Source organism: Neomonachus schauinslandi, chromosome 8 (assembly GCF_002201575.2).
Source record: "Neomonachus schauinslandi chromosome 8, ASM220157v2, whole genome shotgun sequence".
In the NCBI taxonomy this organism is placed as follows: domain Eukaryota; kingdom Metazoa; phylum Chordata; class Mammalia; order Carnivora; family Phocidae; genus Neomonachus; species Neomonachus schauinslandi.
This window is the reverse complement of record NC_058410.1, coordinates 33,558,570-33,574,755: the sequence shown is the minus strand read 5'-3', so window position 1 is coordinate 33,574,755 and position 16,186 is coordinate 33,558,570. Positions and strand designations below refer to the sequence as shown.

At 40.7% G+C, this 16,186-nt stretch overlaps 1 protein-coding gene across 1 annotated transcript in view; it reads right to left on the bottom strand.

Annotated features, from left to right (window-relative positions):
- Positions 1 to 764, bottom strand: part of SAMD3 (sterile alpha motif domain containing 3) — a 52,162-nt gene extending 51,398 nt beyond the window's left edge. The window contains exon 1 of the mRNA XM_021693528.2: positions 671 to 764. Coding sequence (XP_021549203.2) covers positions 671 to 749 — 79 coding nt within the window. The 5' untranslated portion in view covers positions 750 to 764. The remainder of the gene's footprint in view (positions 1 to 670) is intronic.
- Between the last annotated feature and the right edge of the window lie 15,422 nt (positions 765 to 16,186).

Genomic DNA, 16,186 nt, shown 5'->3' with positions numbered 1-16,186 from the left:
AAGAAAAAAAAAAAAAAAGATGTCTCTACATGTTTGCCTGGTAAAGCACCGCACACACAGCACTCTGAACAGGCAAAGTCATTTCTGGGGTTAAAAGGATCATCTAAACTTGTCCTCTGAAGTTATAAAATTATCTCTCTTTTTGACAAAGAAAGAACACTGACACCGCATCATTCCCAACCAGCTCCTAAGAAAGTATCAGAACAGGGAGTCACAATGAAACTTTCTGCTTCCCCGGAGGGCCTCCCCCCTCTGATTATTCTCTCTAAGAGTCATTGTTTTTATAAGAAAAAAAGGTTTCTCAGAAAACCATTCTTAAGAGTACCTCCCAGGCAATATCCAATACTTGTAAATCCAACACTGATCAGAACACAGGCTGCATTCTTTAAGCACAAAAGCGGTATCAAATGCAAATAGCCAAGATGTATTTGGACTAGCTCTTACTACTTTGCTTTATTTGAGTTCTTTTTCGAATATCACATCCTCCTCTGGATGTTAGGTCAAATGCAAACTCTGCCACAGACCGTAAAGAAAGGGAAGTTCCCCAAGGCAGCGATTCCCTACCCACATTCGCATGCATTAGGCAACAAGAGTAATTAATTATCAGTAACAGAGGACACTCAATTTCTAGGCTGCTCTGTTAATATTTTTCAAAGTGTAAACAACTCACCTTGAAACCTATGAACTAGCTCTCCTAAGTTTTTCTCCACCAACCAACTGCAGACCTGATCAACTGACCAGGTTTCCATGGCTGTGTCCTGTGAATACACCTGTAGAATAAAAGGTCAGAGAAGGATTCTTCAGTTTTCTTTCTGATTGTTGTTCTTTTATTTTTATTTTTTCCCAGTCAGCTCTCTAATCTCAGCTCCTCCCTTTGCCAGACTCTTTGAGACTCTCAATACAAAGCTTCTTTAAGATTACTCTTTCCCGAATACACATCTAAAAGTTGCTAATAAAACAAATACTCTTTTAAAAAATGAGACCGGTTTGAACCTATTTCCTAGTCTCATTTCTCGAATTTCTTCACCTTCTCCTATTTTTTTTTCCATAGGCATCCCTCAGCTTTACTAACAGACCGCCAAAGCTGTACAATGGTACCCAATCCTGTACCATTAACACCCAGGTCTCTTCACAAAGAAAAGAAAGGTGTGAAATTCACCACTACTAGGCTCATCAGGAAGTGGTTGACATTTACAAAAGGGGTGGGCAGGGGAGGAAGGGAGGAAGGATCAGATAAAAGCCTGACAGAGATCCTTAGTAAACCAAGACTGTTTAACCCCTTGTAGCGCCCAGCTAGGAAAGAGAGCTTGTCACGCTTCTGATTACTTTGGTTTAACAAGAGGAGGAAGTAGGAGCTAGATTTCTCAGGAGAATCTGCATGTTTCTTTCCTTTCTTCCATTAATACTCATATATTCTATTCAGTACTAGAACTTTATCAAACAGCATTATGGTTGGTAAGATAACAAGGAAAAAGAAGCACGTTGATTGAAAACTTTAAAAAAATTTAGTTGGGCAAATTCAAAATAGGAAAAGAATTAAATCTGTTAATGATCGTTAAGTGAAGGATGTGTATATAAAGTTTGCAAGATATGTTCTTTAACTATTCAGTTATTTTTACATGCTGCTATTCTGCAACTGCTTAGAAAACTTTAACAATTATGTCAATTTCAGGGACCCTTGATGATTCAATTGGTTAAGCATCTGCCTTCAGCTCAGGTCATGATCCCAGGGTCCTGGGATGGAGTCCCCCATCGGTCCCCCATCGAGTCCCCCATCGAGTCCCCCATGGGTCCCCTTGCTCAGCAGGGATCCTGCTTCACCCTCTGCCTGCCACCACCCCCCCCTTGTGCACTCGTGCATTCTCTCTCTGACAAATAAATAAATATAATCTTTAAAGAAAAGTGTATCAATTTTAGTAATTTTTAAAATTTCTCTTAGCAGCTCATTCCCTATTTTTTTATAATTCAGTCCAAATTACTTTAAATGGACCAGGGAGGAACTGAAAAAACTTAAAACGTTTTCACCTTTTAGCATTACTTTCTATTTCATCTTTTAATCTAAATGATGCAGATTTACTTGTACATCGAGACACTGACTCTTCTATAAAGACCACACAAAGCTACTCTCAGAGAAATGGAACCATAAGGAAAGATACAAATATTTATTAGATTGTGTATTTAAATTTTATTGCTAGAAGTTCTCAAAATTAATATTATCGTATTTTTCATTTTTGTGGATTTAAGTCCGTTAGAATTTCCAACATCACAGTTAGCAGGGCAGGAAGGGAAAACATGTTTACCTTTCATACTGCAACAATCTGAAAAGATAATGGTCTTCAAAATTCATTTCCTAGAAAACAAGTCCACTTCAAAGTAATAAGCTACATCCTCATATGCATTCACAAACACCAAGCTGCCAACCTGAAAACAAGGGTTAAATATAGAAGAACATCTGGCTGAATTACAGCAGTAGATTTAATTTGCTAAGACAACAGTAGCCACAGAACTCCTCCCTTAGGCTAAGCTGCAAGAGCACGGTGTGAAAAGTCATTATTTGCGAGACTCTGGTGTAAATTAAAAATCACACCTTCCTGTCACACTTCTGGCTTCCTTGTGAAGAGTAAGGCTTTTAAAAAATAATAGAAAAGAAAAGAAAAAAAATCCACAATTCTCTAAACTCCAAGATTAAAAGGTATGCAGAGCAGAAGATACTGCCCTGTGGCCATCAATGGATAAAAGGAAATTTGAAAATAAAATAAGTGCTTGGAAACCTCATATTTTTAAATTCCCAGATATTTACCTAATTCTACTTCCGGAAAAAACAAAACAGTTATCAAATTATAACTTCATACATACATAATCAGATTAAAGAAGTGTAGTTTTTGACCATTTGTTTTTCTGAATATTTAGGAAAGTAAAATAATATCACTTCCGAGACAATGTAACAACTTTAAGTAACAACCTTGCATCTTCCTCTCACATAAATAATGGATATATTATTTGTGACCTTATACTTCATAAAGGAACAGAAGATATGTCAAATGAGAAAATATGTATCCAGCAGCCTTACTGCGTACGCAGCAGTTTCAGAAACATCTGAAGCAATTTTGAAATGTGAGGCCAAGTATGATCACTAAATATTTTAAGGCACGATAATAAAGGGAGAATAACCAGAGAACGTTATGTGTGAATACCATAGCCAAAGCATTTTCACTATTCCATTAGATTGTACTTTAATAAATTTGTCGTAAATACTAAAGGATCACATCTAATTAAAGCCAGGAAGAGATAAGACTTCAGCTAAAGCAGCCTAATGGCAAGTTTTATTTAATAAATTTGTTAAAGCTCCAAAGGAAGATAGTATCCGCTGCCATGAATGTGGTTTATAATCTTTAAGGGTGATGTGGCATATAACAACATCAACCACAAATAAGGACTTTTAAATAAAATATGAGAACATTTTTTCACTTTTCTTGCTGTTTGCATTTTTCTTTTTCTTTTTCTTTTCCCAGGGTCGCAAAGCTGAGGCAACAGAAAGATTTTTAAAAACCTTGCTGGTGACATTAAGTCCTTTCCTGGATCAGCGCCTCATGCGTGGCTTACTTCCTTCCTTCCTTACCGTGGCTGTACTTGAAGGAAGATGCTATTTAGCAAAAAAACAGATCCTGTTGGTGAAAAAGAAGGAAGGGGGAGGTACAAAAAAATAGGTATATGGCAGTCGCATGGAGCCAAGTCTAGGCAATTCCGTCTGGAGCAGACTTGCTATGGCGGGAAACAATGATGTCATTGTACTCCAATGAAGCGAATCATCTCATCCACTTTGGGCCATCGTTCATTCCAACCATCACCAGACCAGAAAGTGTGAAAACTGGAATAGTCAACTGGAATACCGTGCCCACCTTTGTCATCAAAATGCTTACTGCCTAGAGCTCCGAGTAGGTGAATGGTGATAAAGAAGTTAGAAGCCTTACCAAGAACATAAGACATGTCCATAAGCAGAATATAATATGGAGTCAATTAATAAGTGTTGTAAAAAGCACTCAGGGCTGGATTTTCCCACTCTCCTGGAAATGGATTGAATGGATCTTAACTTGGAATCTGAACAAAAAATACAGTTCAGAACAGTGAAAGTAAAAAGCCAGCAATAAACAAGTCATGTTTGGGGACCTGTAGGTGGACAAGATATCTGGAGTGGCAAGAGCAGACAGATCTGAAAGATCACTGGAGAGCTGGGAATCCTGAGTTTCCAGCTTACAGATACACATAAACTTGGGGAAGTCATTGACTTGGTCGCTTAATCCGTGCTTCAGAAGGATTATTTACACAGCCGAGTCAGATAAATTACAGGAAAGGGTGTTCTTTCTTGAAGTAAATTGTGTATGACAATGAAGGGTTTAGCTTTTACTAAACATTCCTACATGCACCGATTTTCCTTCATTTTAGGAAGACAGATGTTTATATTAATCTCTCAAAAAATTATGGAAATAAGGGCACCTGGATGGCACAGTTGGTTAAGCACCCCACTCTTGGTTTTGGCTCAGGTCATGATCTCAGGGTGGTGAGATCAAGCCCCACCTCAGCTCTGCACTCAGCACAGAGTCTGCTTGAGATTCTCTCTGCCCCTCCCGCTTGTGCTCTCTCTCTCTCTCTCTGAAATAAATAAATAAATCTTTTTAAAAAAATTATGGAAATAAAACTTTAATTTTTTTCATAAATCACTGGCAAAAACAGAATGAGATCTACAAAGGTAGCTGACACCAAGCAAATGAAACACACCAGCAGGGGTTCTCAATAGACATTAAGCTGAATCATATGAAATTGCTATTTTTTGTACCTACAAGAGTCTCAGGTCAGTAATTTCTTATGGTTGAGCTTACCGACTAAAATCTTGATCTTCTGAAAACTACTAAGTCTTTCTGGGTTCCTTGTGTCCAGCAAAACTTACCAGAGGTATCTGTAATTCACACCACCCCCAAGAAATCTGAGGGAGAGGAGAAGTGGGGAACACAGTAACAGTAACTTAAATTTTATATATTTATATTTGTAAAGAAACTTAAGAGCAATTTATCCGGGAGGTTAATCAAACCAATGAAAAAATAGGGTCAGTGTCCCAGGACTTTGGGGACTTTTGAGTCACCAACACACAGGGTTTTTTGCCTGTGTGTCAAACTTATGATTCATCCTCGCTTCTGCCTCGTTGACTGTCAAAGCTTATGGGTCAGCAACGCAGACTGCAATCCTCGGGGTTCTTGCCAGAGAATACTGTGAGCTATGCTGTTAACTTTTATCAAAAGCTGAATGTGTAACTGAGAAGTCTTGATAGTCTGAAGCTGTCAATTCTTTCAGAATTAATTTATGAATTCCAATTAATGTTCAAACACTGTTTTATGTTTTTACTTAACTATGGTACTTGTGTTCATCTGGAAGGACAAATGGGCAAAAAGAGAAATTCTTTTTTTTTTTTTAAAGATTTTATTTATTTATTTGAGAGAGCGAGAATGAGAGAGAGCACATGAGAGGGGGGACGTCAGAGGGAGAAGCAGACTCCCCGCCGAGCAGGGAGCCCGATGCGGGACTCGATCCAGGGACTCCAGGATCATGACCTGAGCCGAAGGCAGAAGAGACAGAAATTCTTGACAAAGGCTTTGCTTTCCCAGATGTTCAAAAGTCTTATAAAATTATAATAAATGTAAAAGCATGGTACTGGGGCAAAAGAGGACAGATCATTGAAACAGAATAGAAATCTGGAAGCAGAAATATACATATGGAAGTATTAAAAAGACATTGGTTCAAACTGGTAGAGAGAGAAGGGATTATTCAACCGATTTTGTTGGGACACAACCACATATCACCTATAAACTAAATTCCTCAGATGAGTTAAATAATTAAATATGAGAATTAAATAAAAAAGAATTAAAATAATCTAAAATAAAAATAAAAGACTGATAGATTTGACTGCTAAAAGAGAAAAATATTTATGTACACATATATAATATATAATTATAAGGAATATAATGTTTTGTATGGAAGTGTTGAATCACTAAATTGTACACCTGAAACTAATATTACACTGTATGTTAACTCACTGGAATTTAAATAAAAACTTTAAAAAAAAGTTAAATACACCAATGAAAAATAGGAATGGGCAATTCATGAACAAAATTTTAAATCTGTTCAACATTCTTTGTAATGAAAATGACTAAATGCTATTTTCATTTACTCTATTGAAAAAGGTGAAAATTAAAAAGAAAAAGATTAGCGGGTGCCTGGGTGGCTCAGTTGGTTGGGCAGCTGCCTTCGGCTCAGGTCATGATCCTGGAGTCCCTGGATCGAGTCCCGCATCGGGCTCCCTGCTCGGCGGGGAGTCTGCTTCTCTCTCTGACCCTAACCCCTCTCATGTACTCTCATTTTCGCTCTCTCAAATAAATAAATAAATCTTAAAAAAAAAAAAGGAAAAGATTAGCAAGAATGCGAGTTCTAATTTTCTTTTACATATTGCTAAGGGAAGTATAAATTGCTACAACATTCTGTTGTATTATTCCCATTTCATAGATGAAAATGCTGAAATTCATAGATGTAATTCACCTAAAGTCCCATAGCTTGTAAGGGAAAGAGTAGCTTTGAATCCCAATCTCTCCAACTTCAAGGGCTACTAAGATAAGTGAAAAATCATCAAAAAACTCCTACATTTTGACCCCAACATAACCTTTCTAAGAATTTACCCTAAGGACATTACCAGAGAAAAGCACAAAAATGGGCAACCTAGCAATAGCTAGAATAGCAAAGAAATTGGACAGACTAAGTTTCCAGAAATAGGAATTGACTTCTGAATTATGGTAACATATTTAAAATGGAATATTATGCAGTAATTAAAGATAGCAATACAGAGAAACAGTCATGAAATATCATTAAGTGAAAGTAAGTTTATAATATGCTTCAATGTTGTAGAAGTATGAAATAAAACTAGAACTACATATAGGGGTCACACAAAGACTGGGAAAACAGGCCCCAAAAGGGAAAAGTGGTTTCCTCGGTTTGGGGAAATTAATGCATTTTGTTTTCTATTTTGTTACTCTCAGACTTTTTTATTGAGAAAATCTTGAGAGTAACAAATTAGAAAACAAATTTCATTTGCAGGGAAGTTAGGGTTTTAAAGATAAAAGATAAAAATGATATTTATCGATCATTGCTGGAAAGGCGTCAATCCACCAATTCTATACCAGATGATCAAAAGAGCGAGCACTAGGCCTGAACCAGCCATGGAAGCGGTTTTAATTATTGTATTTTAAAAATGGAAGATTTCATTAAAAAATCCAGAATCTTGGGGCACCTGGGTGGCTCCGTGGGTTAAGCGTCTGCCTTCGGCTCAGGTCATGATCCCAGGGTCCTGGGATCGAGTCCCGCATCGGGCTCCCTGATCACCAGGAGCCTGCTTCTCCCTTTCCTCCCTGCTTGTGCTTGCTCTCTCTCTCTCTCTGTCAAATAAATAAATAAAATATTTAAAAAAAATTCAGAATCTTGATTTCTTTTAAAAAAATTGGAAGTTTTGGAAATGCTGGGATTTTACTTTTGAACAGCAACAGACAGAGCAGTGACTGTGTCCTTGAAAGAAGAGCAAGACGCCCTCTAAGATGCACTGCAAGGTATTGGAAGCAGGAAGCCATGTTGAAACAGGCTAGATTTCAGAGAGCTGATGTTCATCAACTCTTGAAAGAAGAAGGTCTTGAGAAGAGTGATAAACACCCATGTAAGTATATATGTAAGTATATGTGCACATCTTCGAATGTATTTAATTCCTTATTAATTAACTTTTTTTTAACTCCTAGAAAAAATTATACTGATCAGAAAACCATTTGCCATAGCAACGTTAAGACAGAGATGGTAACACATACATTAGAATGTAGGTGTTGATTCGAGGACTCAAAGCTTTGTGTCTAAGAAAGCCCTTCTGTGTTAGGGCTTTTGTTTTCTTGGAGTAAGTACCTAGAAGTAAAATGCACGCACGAACCTTTATTGAGCACAGATACTGGCTTAGTGTAGTGTTTATTACATAGCTCAATGGGCATGGGATAGCGCAGGTGAGAATTGCTTGTTTTGTAGTTCTGAATGGTGGCAAGAAATTGTGTTATTGAAATATTGCAGTTTAGTAAACTGTTCTTGGGAGCCACTCATCTGTTAGAGCATGTGACAGCTGATTATTGCATCCTCCTATAAGGCTCCGCTTGGGAGTCAAGCTGGGCTCTGCTCATCTGTGATACTGAGCATCAGTGGGACTTTGTGGCTCCCTTCTCTAAAGAAAGGACACAAGGTGATGGATATTTTTTTAAGATTTTATTTATTTATTTGACACACAGAGAGAGAGAGAGAGGGCACAAGCAGGGGGAGTGGCAGGCAGAGGGAGAAGCAGGCTCCCCGCTGAGCAGAGAGCCCCACCCGGGGCTCCATCCAGGACCCCGGGATCATGATTTGAGCCGAAGGCAGAGGCTTAACTGACCGAGCCACCCAGGCGCCCGGCTGGATCTTCTTAATTCTTTTTAATGCAGTGAGACTCACACCGCAGACGGGCCGGACGGGCAGGATTGAAAAAGGCACAGGACCCTGTAGTTCTCCTACGAAACTGGTACTGGATGAGTGACAAATGCTCATGCTCTGTCAGCCCTGGGTTTTTCTGAAGACAGGCAGCAATGTTCAAACTTTTCATTTACACAAAGCTAAAACTAGTCTTTTTTAAAAATTGGCCCCCAAAAGTAAAAGTGGTACCAATTGGTAGACTGTACTCTGTTAAGTCAAAGTGTGTGTACTTGAATGTGTGTGTGTGTGTGTGTGTGTGTGTGTCTGTATGAGATAGAAAGAGAATGAAGGAGAGAAAGACAGTTAGACAGACGGAAGGACCAAACAAGTGAAGAAGTGAGCATGGGGAAAACAGTAAAGAGCAGAGGAAAAGGTCATCATGAATGATAACAAATAAGTGGTGAGATAATCATACTGGAAAAATAAGGACGTAGGGATTGCAATAAAATACATTTTCTTTTTTTAGATTGTATCATTGTGAACAAATTTTTAAAAAATCTCTACAGTTGGGAGGCCTGGGTGGCTCAGTCGGTTAAGCGTCTGCTTTCAGCTCAGGTCATGATCCTGGGATCGAGCCCCGCGTTGGGCTCCCTGCTCAGTGGGGAGTCTGCTTCTTCCTCTCCCTCTGCCACTCATGCTCTCTCTCTCACTCTCTCTCTATCTCAAATAAATGAATAAATAAAATCTTTTTAAAAAATCCTATAAAAAATATAAATAAATAAGTAAAAAAATTTCTACAATTAAAAAAAAATCTCTCATTTTACTCTTTCACCATTGTTTAATCCCATTTGGGAACAAATGTGGCACACCAGGGTAAAAGTTTAAGAGTAGTCTAGAGGAAGAGGAAGAAAAATAAATTTGGTTCAGAAATTAGGTCTCCCCAAATGCTTAAAATATAACAAAAAATTCAGTATTTCCATAACCAGGCCTAAAACTAACTTGTCATTTAAAATGTCTTGGCTCTCAGAACACAGCTTGAGAAGTGCAGGTGCGGGCTTCCCGGTGACATGCTGAGAAAAGATGCCTGAGTGAGCGAGGCCGGCAGCCTGCTCCTCGCTCAGTCCTGGCTTTATCGTCTACAGATCATGTTACCCTTTTTCTCCAATTGCCCGAGTCCTCCGTCTGGTTATCCATGTCAGATTGTTCTCTTCCTGGTACGGATTTCCATCCATTGTTGCAGAAGTCTCTGCAGGAACTCAGGGGGGCATCAGCATTCCCGGGACAGGGTGTTTGTGAAGGCTGCGGGCTGGAGGGACCCGATGAGCAGCTGGTGGGGGGGGGGGTGCCAGGGGTAAGAGTTGCTCTGGTCGAGGGGTGCTGCTGATTCCCTGCTTCTCTCTCTGTTGAATTCAGGACTCAGAATTTTATCCTAAAAGATGTATTTCCCAACTGATCTAAATTAGAGTCAGCTGGAGGTGCTTCATGAATATATGGATCCCTACGCCTTTCCCCAGAAGGTTCTATTTCAGGTGGCTTGGGTGAGTCCCTGTAATAAGTATTTTGAATTATTTCCAATGATTCTTCTGATTAGCTATGTTTGAGAAGCAATTGAAATATTCATGATGGAGGCGCCTGGGTGGCTCAGTCCATTAAGTGTCTGCCTTTAGCTCAGGTCATAATCGCAGGGTTCTGGGATCAAGTCTGGCACCAGGCTCCCCGCTCAGTGGAGAGCCTGCTTCTCCCTCTGCCGCTCCCCCCATGCTCTCTCTCTCTCTCTCTCTCACTATATCTCAAATAAATAAGTAAAATCTTTAAACAAAAATATTCATGATGATTTTTTTCCAATCTGTGTGGCCCAACAGCTCGAAGTTTGCAACTCATCCTAAAATGTCATTATGTCTAAATTATACCCTTGAGAATTTTCTTAGCATTTTATAAAAATAATACGTACATGTCACTGAAATTAATGTAGTAATATTGTATTTATGACGATTTTTCATAAAACTGAGAATGTGAGGTAAATGTAGCACCCTGATATTTTTTGATATTTTTAATGTCATAAAATATATATAAAATAAAATTTCCATTTTAACCCCTTCTGTGTGTGCAACTCAGGGGCATTAAGTACATTCACATTGTTGTGCAACCATCACTACTACCCAGACCTTTCTCATCATCCCAAACTGAAACTCTATACCCATTAAACCCTAACTCCCCTCTCCCTCCCCCAGCCCCTGATAACCACCATTCTGCTTTCTGTCTCTATGAATTGGACTAGTGTAGGTACCTCATATACGTGGAATTATATAATATTCGTCCCTGTGTGACTGGCTTTTTTTCACTTAACATAATGTTGTCAGTGTTATAGCGTGCGTCGGAATTTCCTTCCTTTTTAAGGCTGGATAATATTCCTTTGTATGTTTATATCACATTTTGTTTACCCATCCACGTGTTGATGGACATTTGGGTTGTTCCCACCTTTTGGCTATTGTGAATAATGCTGATATGAACATGAGTGTACAGATCTGTTCAGGTCCATGCTTTAATAAGCTGATTTTCGTGATCATAAAGATAGAGGAATCATTCAACATACTCTGATTTTCTGTTACATCATTAGTAGACATGAAGACCTTTTTCTTTAAGGATTTATTTATTTATTTGAGAGAGAGAGAAACAGGGAGAGGGAGAGAGCATGTGAGAGGGAAGGAGGGGGAGGGGCCGACAAAATCTCGAGCAGACTCCCCACTGAGCAGGGAGCCCGATGCGGGATGCAGGGCTTGATCTCATGGCCCTGAGATCATGACTAAGCCGAAATCAAGAGTTGGATGCTTAACCAACTGAGCCACCTGGGTGCCCCTGGAGATGGAGATCTTACCAGGATCTTCCAGATCTGGCAAAAATCCTCTCCTTTCCTAGATGGGAAAAGAGAGTTTCAGAAATGCCAAGTGACTTGCCCAAGGACACACAGCTAAGTGAGTGAGGATGCACTTTTTATCGGGCTCAGTAAAGCAAGAAAAATGAATTGTGTTGGCTACCTGCCTATAGACTGGAAGCCCTTGCATGATGACAACAGCCTTTTCATCTTTATATTCCCCATGCTGAGCACTAACAACACATAGCAGGACCTTGAAGGTCATTGAGCAATATTCCATTTCATAGGCACATGTACAATTACTGTGTGAATATGCTTTGAAGGGAATGATACACAGGTTGTACCTACAGGGACAGATGCCTCTCTTAACCCAGACTTGCTCAACCCCGTGCCTGAGCACACTGGTTGCCTGCCCTCCACTGACAGATGGTAAGGACTGGATCTCTCTCTTTGCCGTACTAGAACCTTACCCGGTGTACAGAGGCTTTAAGCAGTTTTATTTACTCAGTCCATCCTGTACACACACACACACACACACTTCTCTGCATGCTATGATGCGAAGAGTTTGAGAAGCAAAGGGCCAGGCTAGCAGAATGGAGCTTGGGGGAACCAGGACGGGATGGAGACAGCGGTGGTCGAATGGTTACCTCTGGCTGCATATTAATCTCCAGGGCCAGTGGGGGAGGGGGTGCGAAAATAATAAACTTGTGCCCAGCTTCCAAGTTAGTGCAATTAAACAAGAATTTCTGGAAGGTGGATCACAGGCATCAGTATTTTTTAAAGCTCCCCCAGGGGATTCCAATGTGCATCAGGGCTGAGAAGCAATGGTGTAACGTGAGGCAGACAGAACAGACCTCCAGAAACAAGGAAAGACTGCCGTGGAAGCACCTCCTTGTTGAGGTTCCTCTTGGCTGTATGCAATCCACTCAAGGGAGGTTCTCCTGGAGGGCTGTCAGTGGGAGGTGTGAGCAAAGAATACTTGGCAGACATATTTTTAGGTGTGTCTGAGATCATTCCTCCTACTATCACCCCTTTCCTAAGTGGGCTCTGGGCTCATTGCCACTGGGGAGAAATAACAGAAATGAGTATGGTGTTGTTGGTTTTTATAAACAAAAGCCTGAGCTCCAAGGTACTCCGTGGGCTTAGAGAGATCATGGTAAAACAAAGAGAGGAGGATCTTTTCAGGCTGGAGAGAGAGTCTGCGCCTTCTCAGCACCGCCGGGAGACAGCGATGCCATGCTGTGAGCTGCACAGATGTGACCTTGGGAGGCCCGGGTCAAGTTTCCCGTGCCCAAGCATGGCCCAGATGTGGTAGTGAGCCTCTGGACCCAAGGACTGCATCAACAGGGGCAGTGGATTATTATCATTATTATTTATTGATTTTAGAGAGGGAAAGAGAGAGCACAAGTGGGAGGGGCAGAAGGAGGGGGAGAGAGAGAAACTCAAGCAGACAGTACACTGAGTGCAGAGCCCAGTGCAGGTCTTGATCCCACGACCTGAGGTCACAACCTGAGCTGAAACCAGGAGTTGGATGCTCAACAGACTGAGCCACCCAGGCGCCCTAGGACAGTGGATGTTTTGATGGAAAACTGTGTGTCCAATGACCGAATGCCAGATGCCACCACTCTGCCACCCTCCACCCTTCCTGTTTTAGCAGTGCCCATGTCCTGGAATCCATGACAGAACCCTAGCGAGTAAGAGTGGGGGAAATCTAGGAAGAACTGAGGGTGCTTCTCTTCTTACTCTGGTGCAACAGGGACTCAGAGCCTGATATTTCATTGCTATGAAATAATGACAAATTGATATTCTACGCTACTGACTTATTGGACCCAGATTTATACCTGTCTGCTGACACTTTTTAAAAAATTAAGTCAATCATAGCTATTAAGAGAAACCCGGGGTGGTAGCACCTGGGTGAGGTGCACCACAGCGTCATGTTGTGGTTCTGCTGTGACGTTGATCGCATAGAAATGAAATTGATCATAAACCTGTGCTTTCTCCACTCTAACTTCTTTGAGACTAAGGACCGCATCTTATTCAACTTTGTCGTTCTAACACTTAGTACTATGCCTGGTGCACAGCAAGCCATCTGTCAATGATGAGTAAATGAAGAGCTCCTTATGACTAAATTCATAGCTAGTAAGCTGCATAGCTGGTAAACTGCAGAGCTCTTTATGATAAATGAATTGCATAGCTAGAAGAGGAGAGGTTCAAAGCCAAAGTGTCAGCAAACCTCACCACAGTGACAATGTTAATCGTTATCAAACAGATTTACTGTAGACCCTGAAATGTAGGCAAGTTTCAGAGTTGGAGAGATTATTTTTCTCTACTCATGATTCATTAGACAAGTATTTGTTTATACAAATACTACCATCTTTTACAATAAGTTGTGATTTTTATTTAAGAAATTAAGTTTAAAATAAAGAAGGACTTGATGGTATTATATTCTTGCTCATGTAGTATAAGCTGTGACGCAGAACAGTGTTGATTAAATTGTTTAAGAAAAAAAATGCATATTTATTTCCACCGAGTTCCCGGAAGAGATCCTAAGAACCTAAATGCTGAAGCTATTCTTCTGAGCCCATCAGGAGAATGGTATTATATGGAAACTCTTTGCACTTAAAACATTTTGGTCACAATCCAGAGGACTTTCTGGTGGGAACGTTCAGCAGGCTGGGACCAAACAGGGACAGGCAGGGGACAAGGGCCAGGGAGACTGTTGGGCTGCCCTCATCATGCCCAGGACCTGGCGTCTGCCGAGCTTACAGCTTAGAGGGCTGTTTGTTTGCCTCTTGTTTGCACAACCCTACAACCCTCCCCATTTGAGGGAGAATGGCTTCTCAACAAATGTTTGTTGAATAAATTCAATGAACAAACAAGTTCCGTCCTGATTAAAGAAGTCTTGTTAATATCTTGTGGCCAAGATAAAGAAATATGGATTGGATACTAAGATAGGAATATTTAAAATTAGTTGAATAATCAAAGCTGAAAAATTCTGGTAAGAGCTTGGGGGAAGATCTTCAGTGCCTTGCTTCTCAATTCAGCCTGTACTCACATTCTGTCCAAGAGCGTTATCAATGACTTAGATAAGAAAACAAATATTTCAAAGACCTTAGAAATTGCATGGTGTACATTTCTTCTTCTTCTTCTTCTTTTTTAGAGAGAGAGGGCACGTGAGAGAAGGGGAAAGGGCAGAGGGAGAGAGAGAATCTTAAGCAGGGTCCACGCCTAGCGTGGAGCTAGATCTCACAACTCTCTCTCTCTATATATAGGGTTTTTTGCCCCTATATATAGGGATATCCCCCAAGCCCTCTTACATAACAGCATAGACTAGTGCTGAACAATAGAACTTTTATCATTAATGAAAATGTTCTATATTTGCATTGTCCAGTTTAGTAGTCCCTAGCCACATATGGTTATTAAACATTTGAAATGTGGTTGAGAAAATGAATTTTTAACTTTATCGAATTTTAATTAATTTTACGTAGTTGCATAGACTACTGCGTTGGACAGCACAGGTAGACTCTTTCTGTGACACTAAACCCTGAACTAGGAGGGAGGTGTCCCCCACCTTGTCGGTACTCCCCCAGAGCCTCTAAAGTCTGATGACTCCAGTGGGGGAAAGGCCCTCTTCCACTGCCCAGGGGCTTTCTTTGCCAACACGATGCCAGGGGCAGGCAGGACTGGCAATGGACTGACAGGATTTGGTGTAAAAATACCCCTGTGAGATTGGGGAAACCAATGTAGATATCTCAGAGACACAAGTTCTACTCTTAACCTCAGGAGTTGCCAGCAGTCTCCAAACCAGTTACGTTCGCCGTGACAGGCTAGTTCATCTATGCTTTGGGCTGAACACCTGCCCTGTGTCATCTCTTCACCTCTCTCCCGGTATTTCCTTGTACCCAAGTTCCCTCAGGATCTGCTTCTTGAAAAACCAAAACTGAGAGCTGTAAGTTCCAGAAATATACCTGCACGTGGGGATGATTGGAGGCACTATGATCTGAGAGCATTCACTTTGAGAGCTCAAGTAGTGGAATCAGACAGCTGAGGCTTAAATCTTGGCCCTTCCTTTTTCTGGATGTATGACTTGGGCAAATTATATAATCTAAGTCTCAGTTTCCTCTTCTGTCAAAGGAAGGTAACTGTGGGGCGCCTGGGTGGCTAAGTTGGTTAAGCATCTGACTCTTGGTTTCGGCTCAGATCGTGATCTCAGGATCTTGAGCTTGAGCCCTGTGTCAGGCTCCACGCAGAGTCTGCTGGAGATTTTCTCCCTCTCCCTCTGCCGCTCCCCATTCATGAGCTCTCTCTCTCTCAAATAAATAAATAAATCTTTAAAAAAAAAGAAAAAGGAAGGTAACTGTGCCTTCTCATAAAATGGTGATGGTGCATGAAAAGCAAGCAGCAAATGTTGGCACTCAGCACTTATGGTTATTATATTAACTGTGGTTTTAATAGTGGTGTGGAGTGCTATTTGCTCAGTGGGTCAGCTTTTCTGAAAAACTGGAGTATCTTCCAAGATGCTTACCAGAAGAGTTGGCAAGTGGGAAGACAAAAAGGGCATTTCCCGGCATTTGCTCTGACAGGCAAAGGCAGGTATGGCGGGAAGCTTCAGAAAGTACCGTGAGCTCATCAGACCGCCACAAAACGGACCTGAATTTAGAGATCTTCAGAGCTACCCTCACTTCCGACCAGCCAGCTGCAAATGTGGAGGTTCCCACAACCATTTTAGGTTCCACAATTCTCTAGAAAGCCTCACAGAACTCACTGAAAGTGCTGTGTGTACGATTACGTTTTATTATAGCA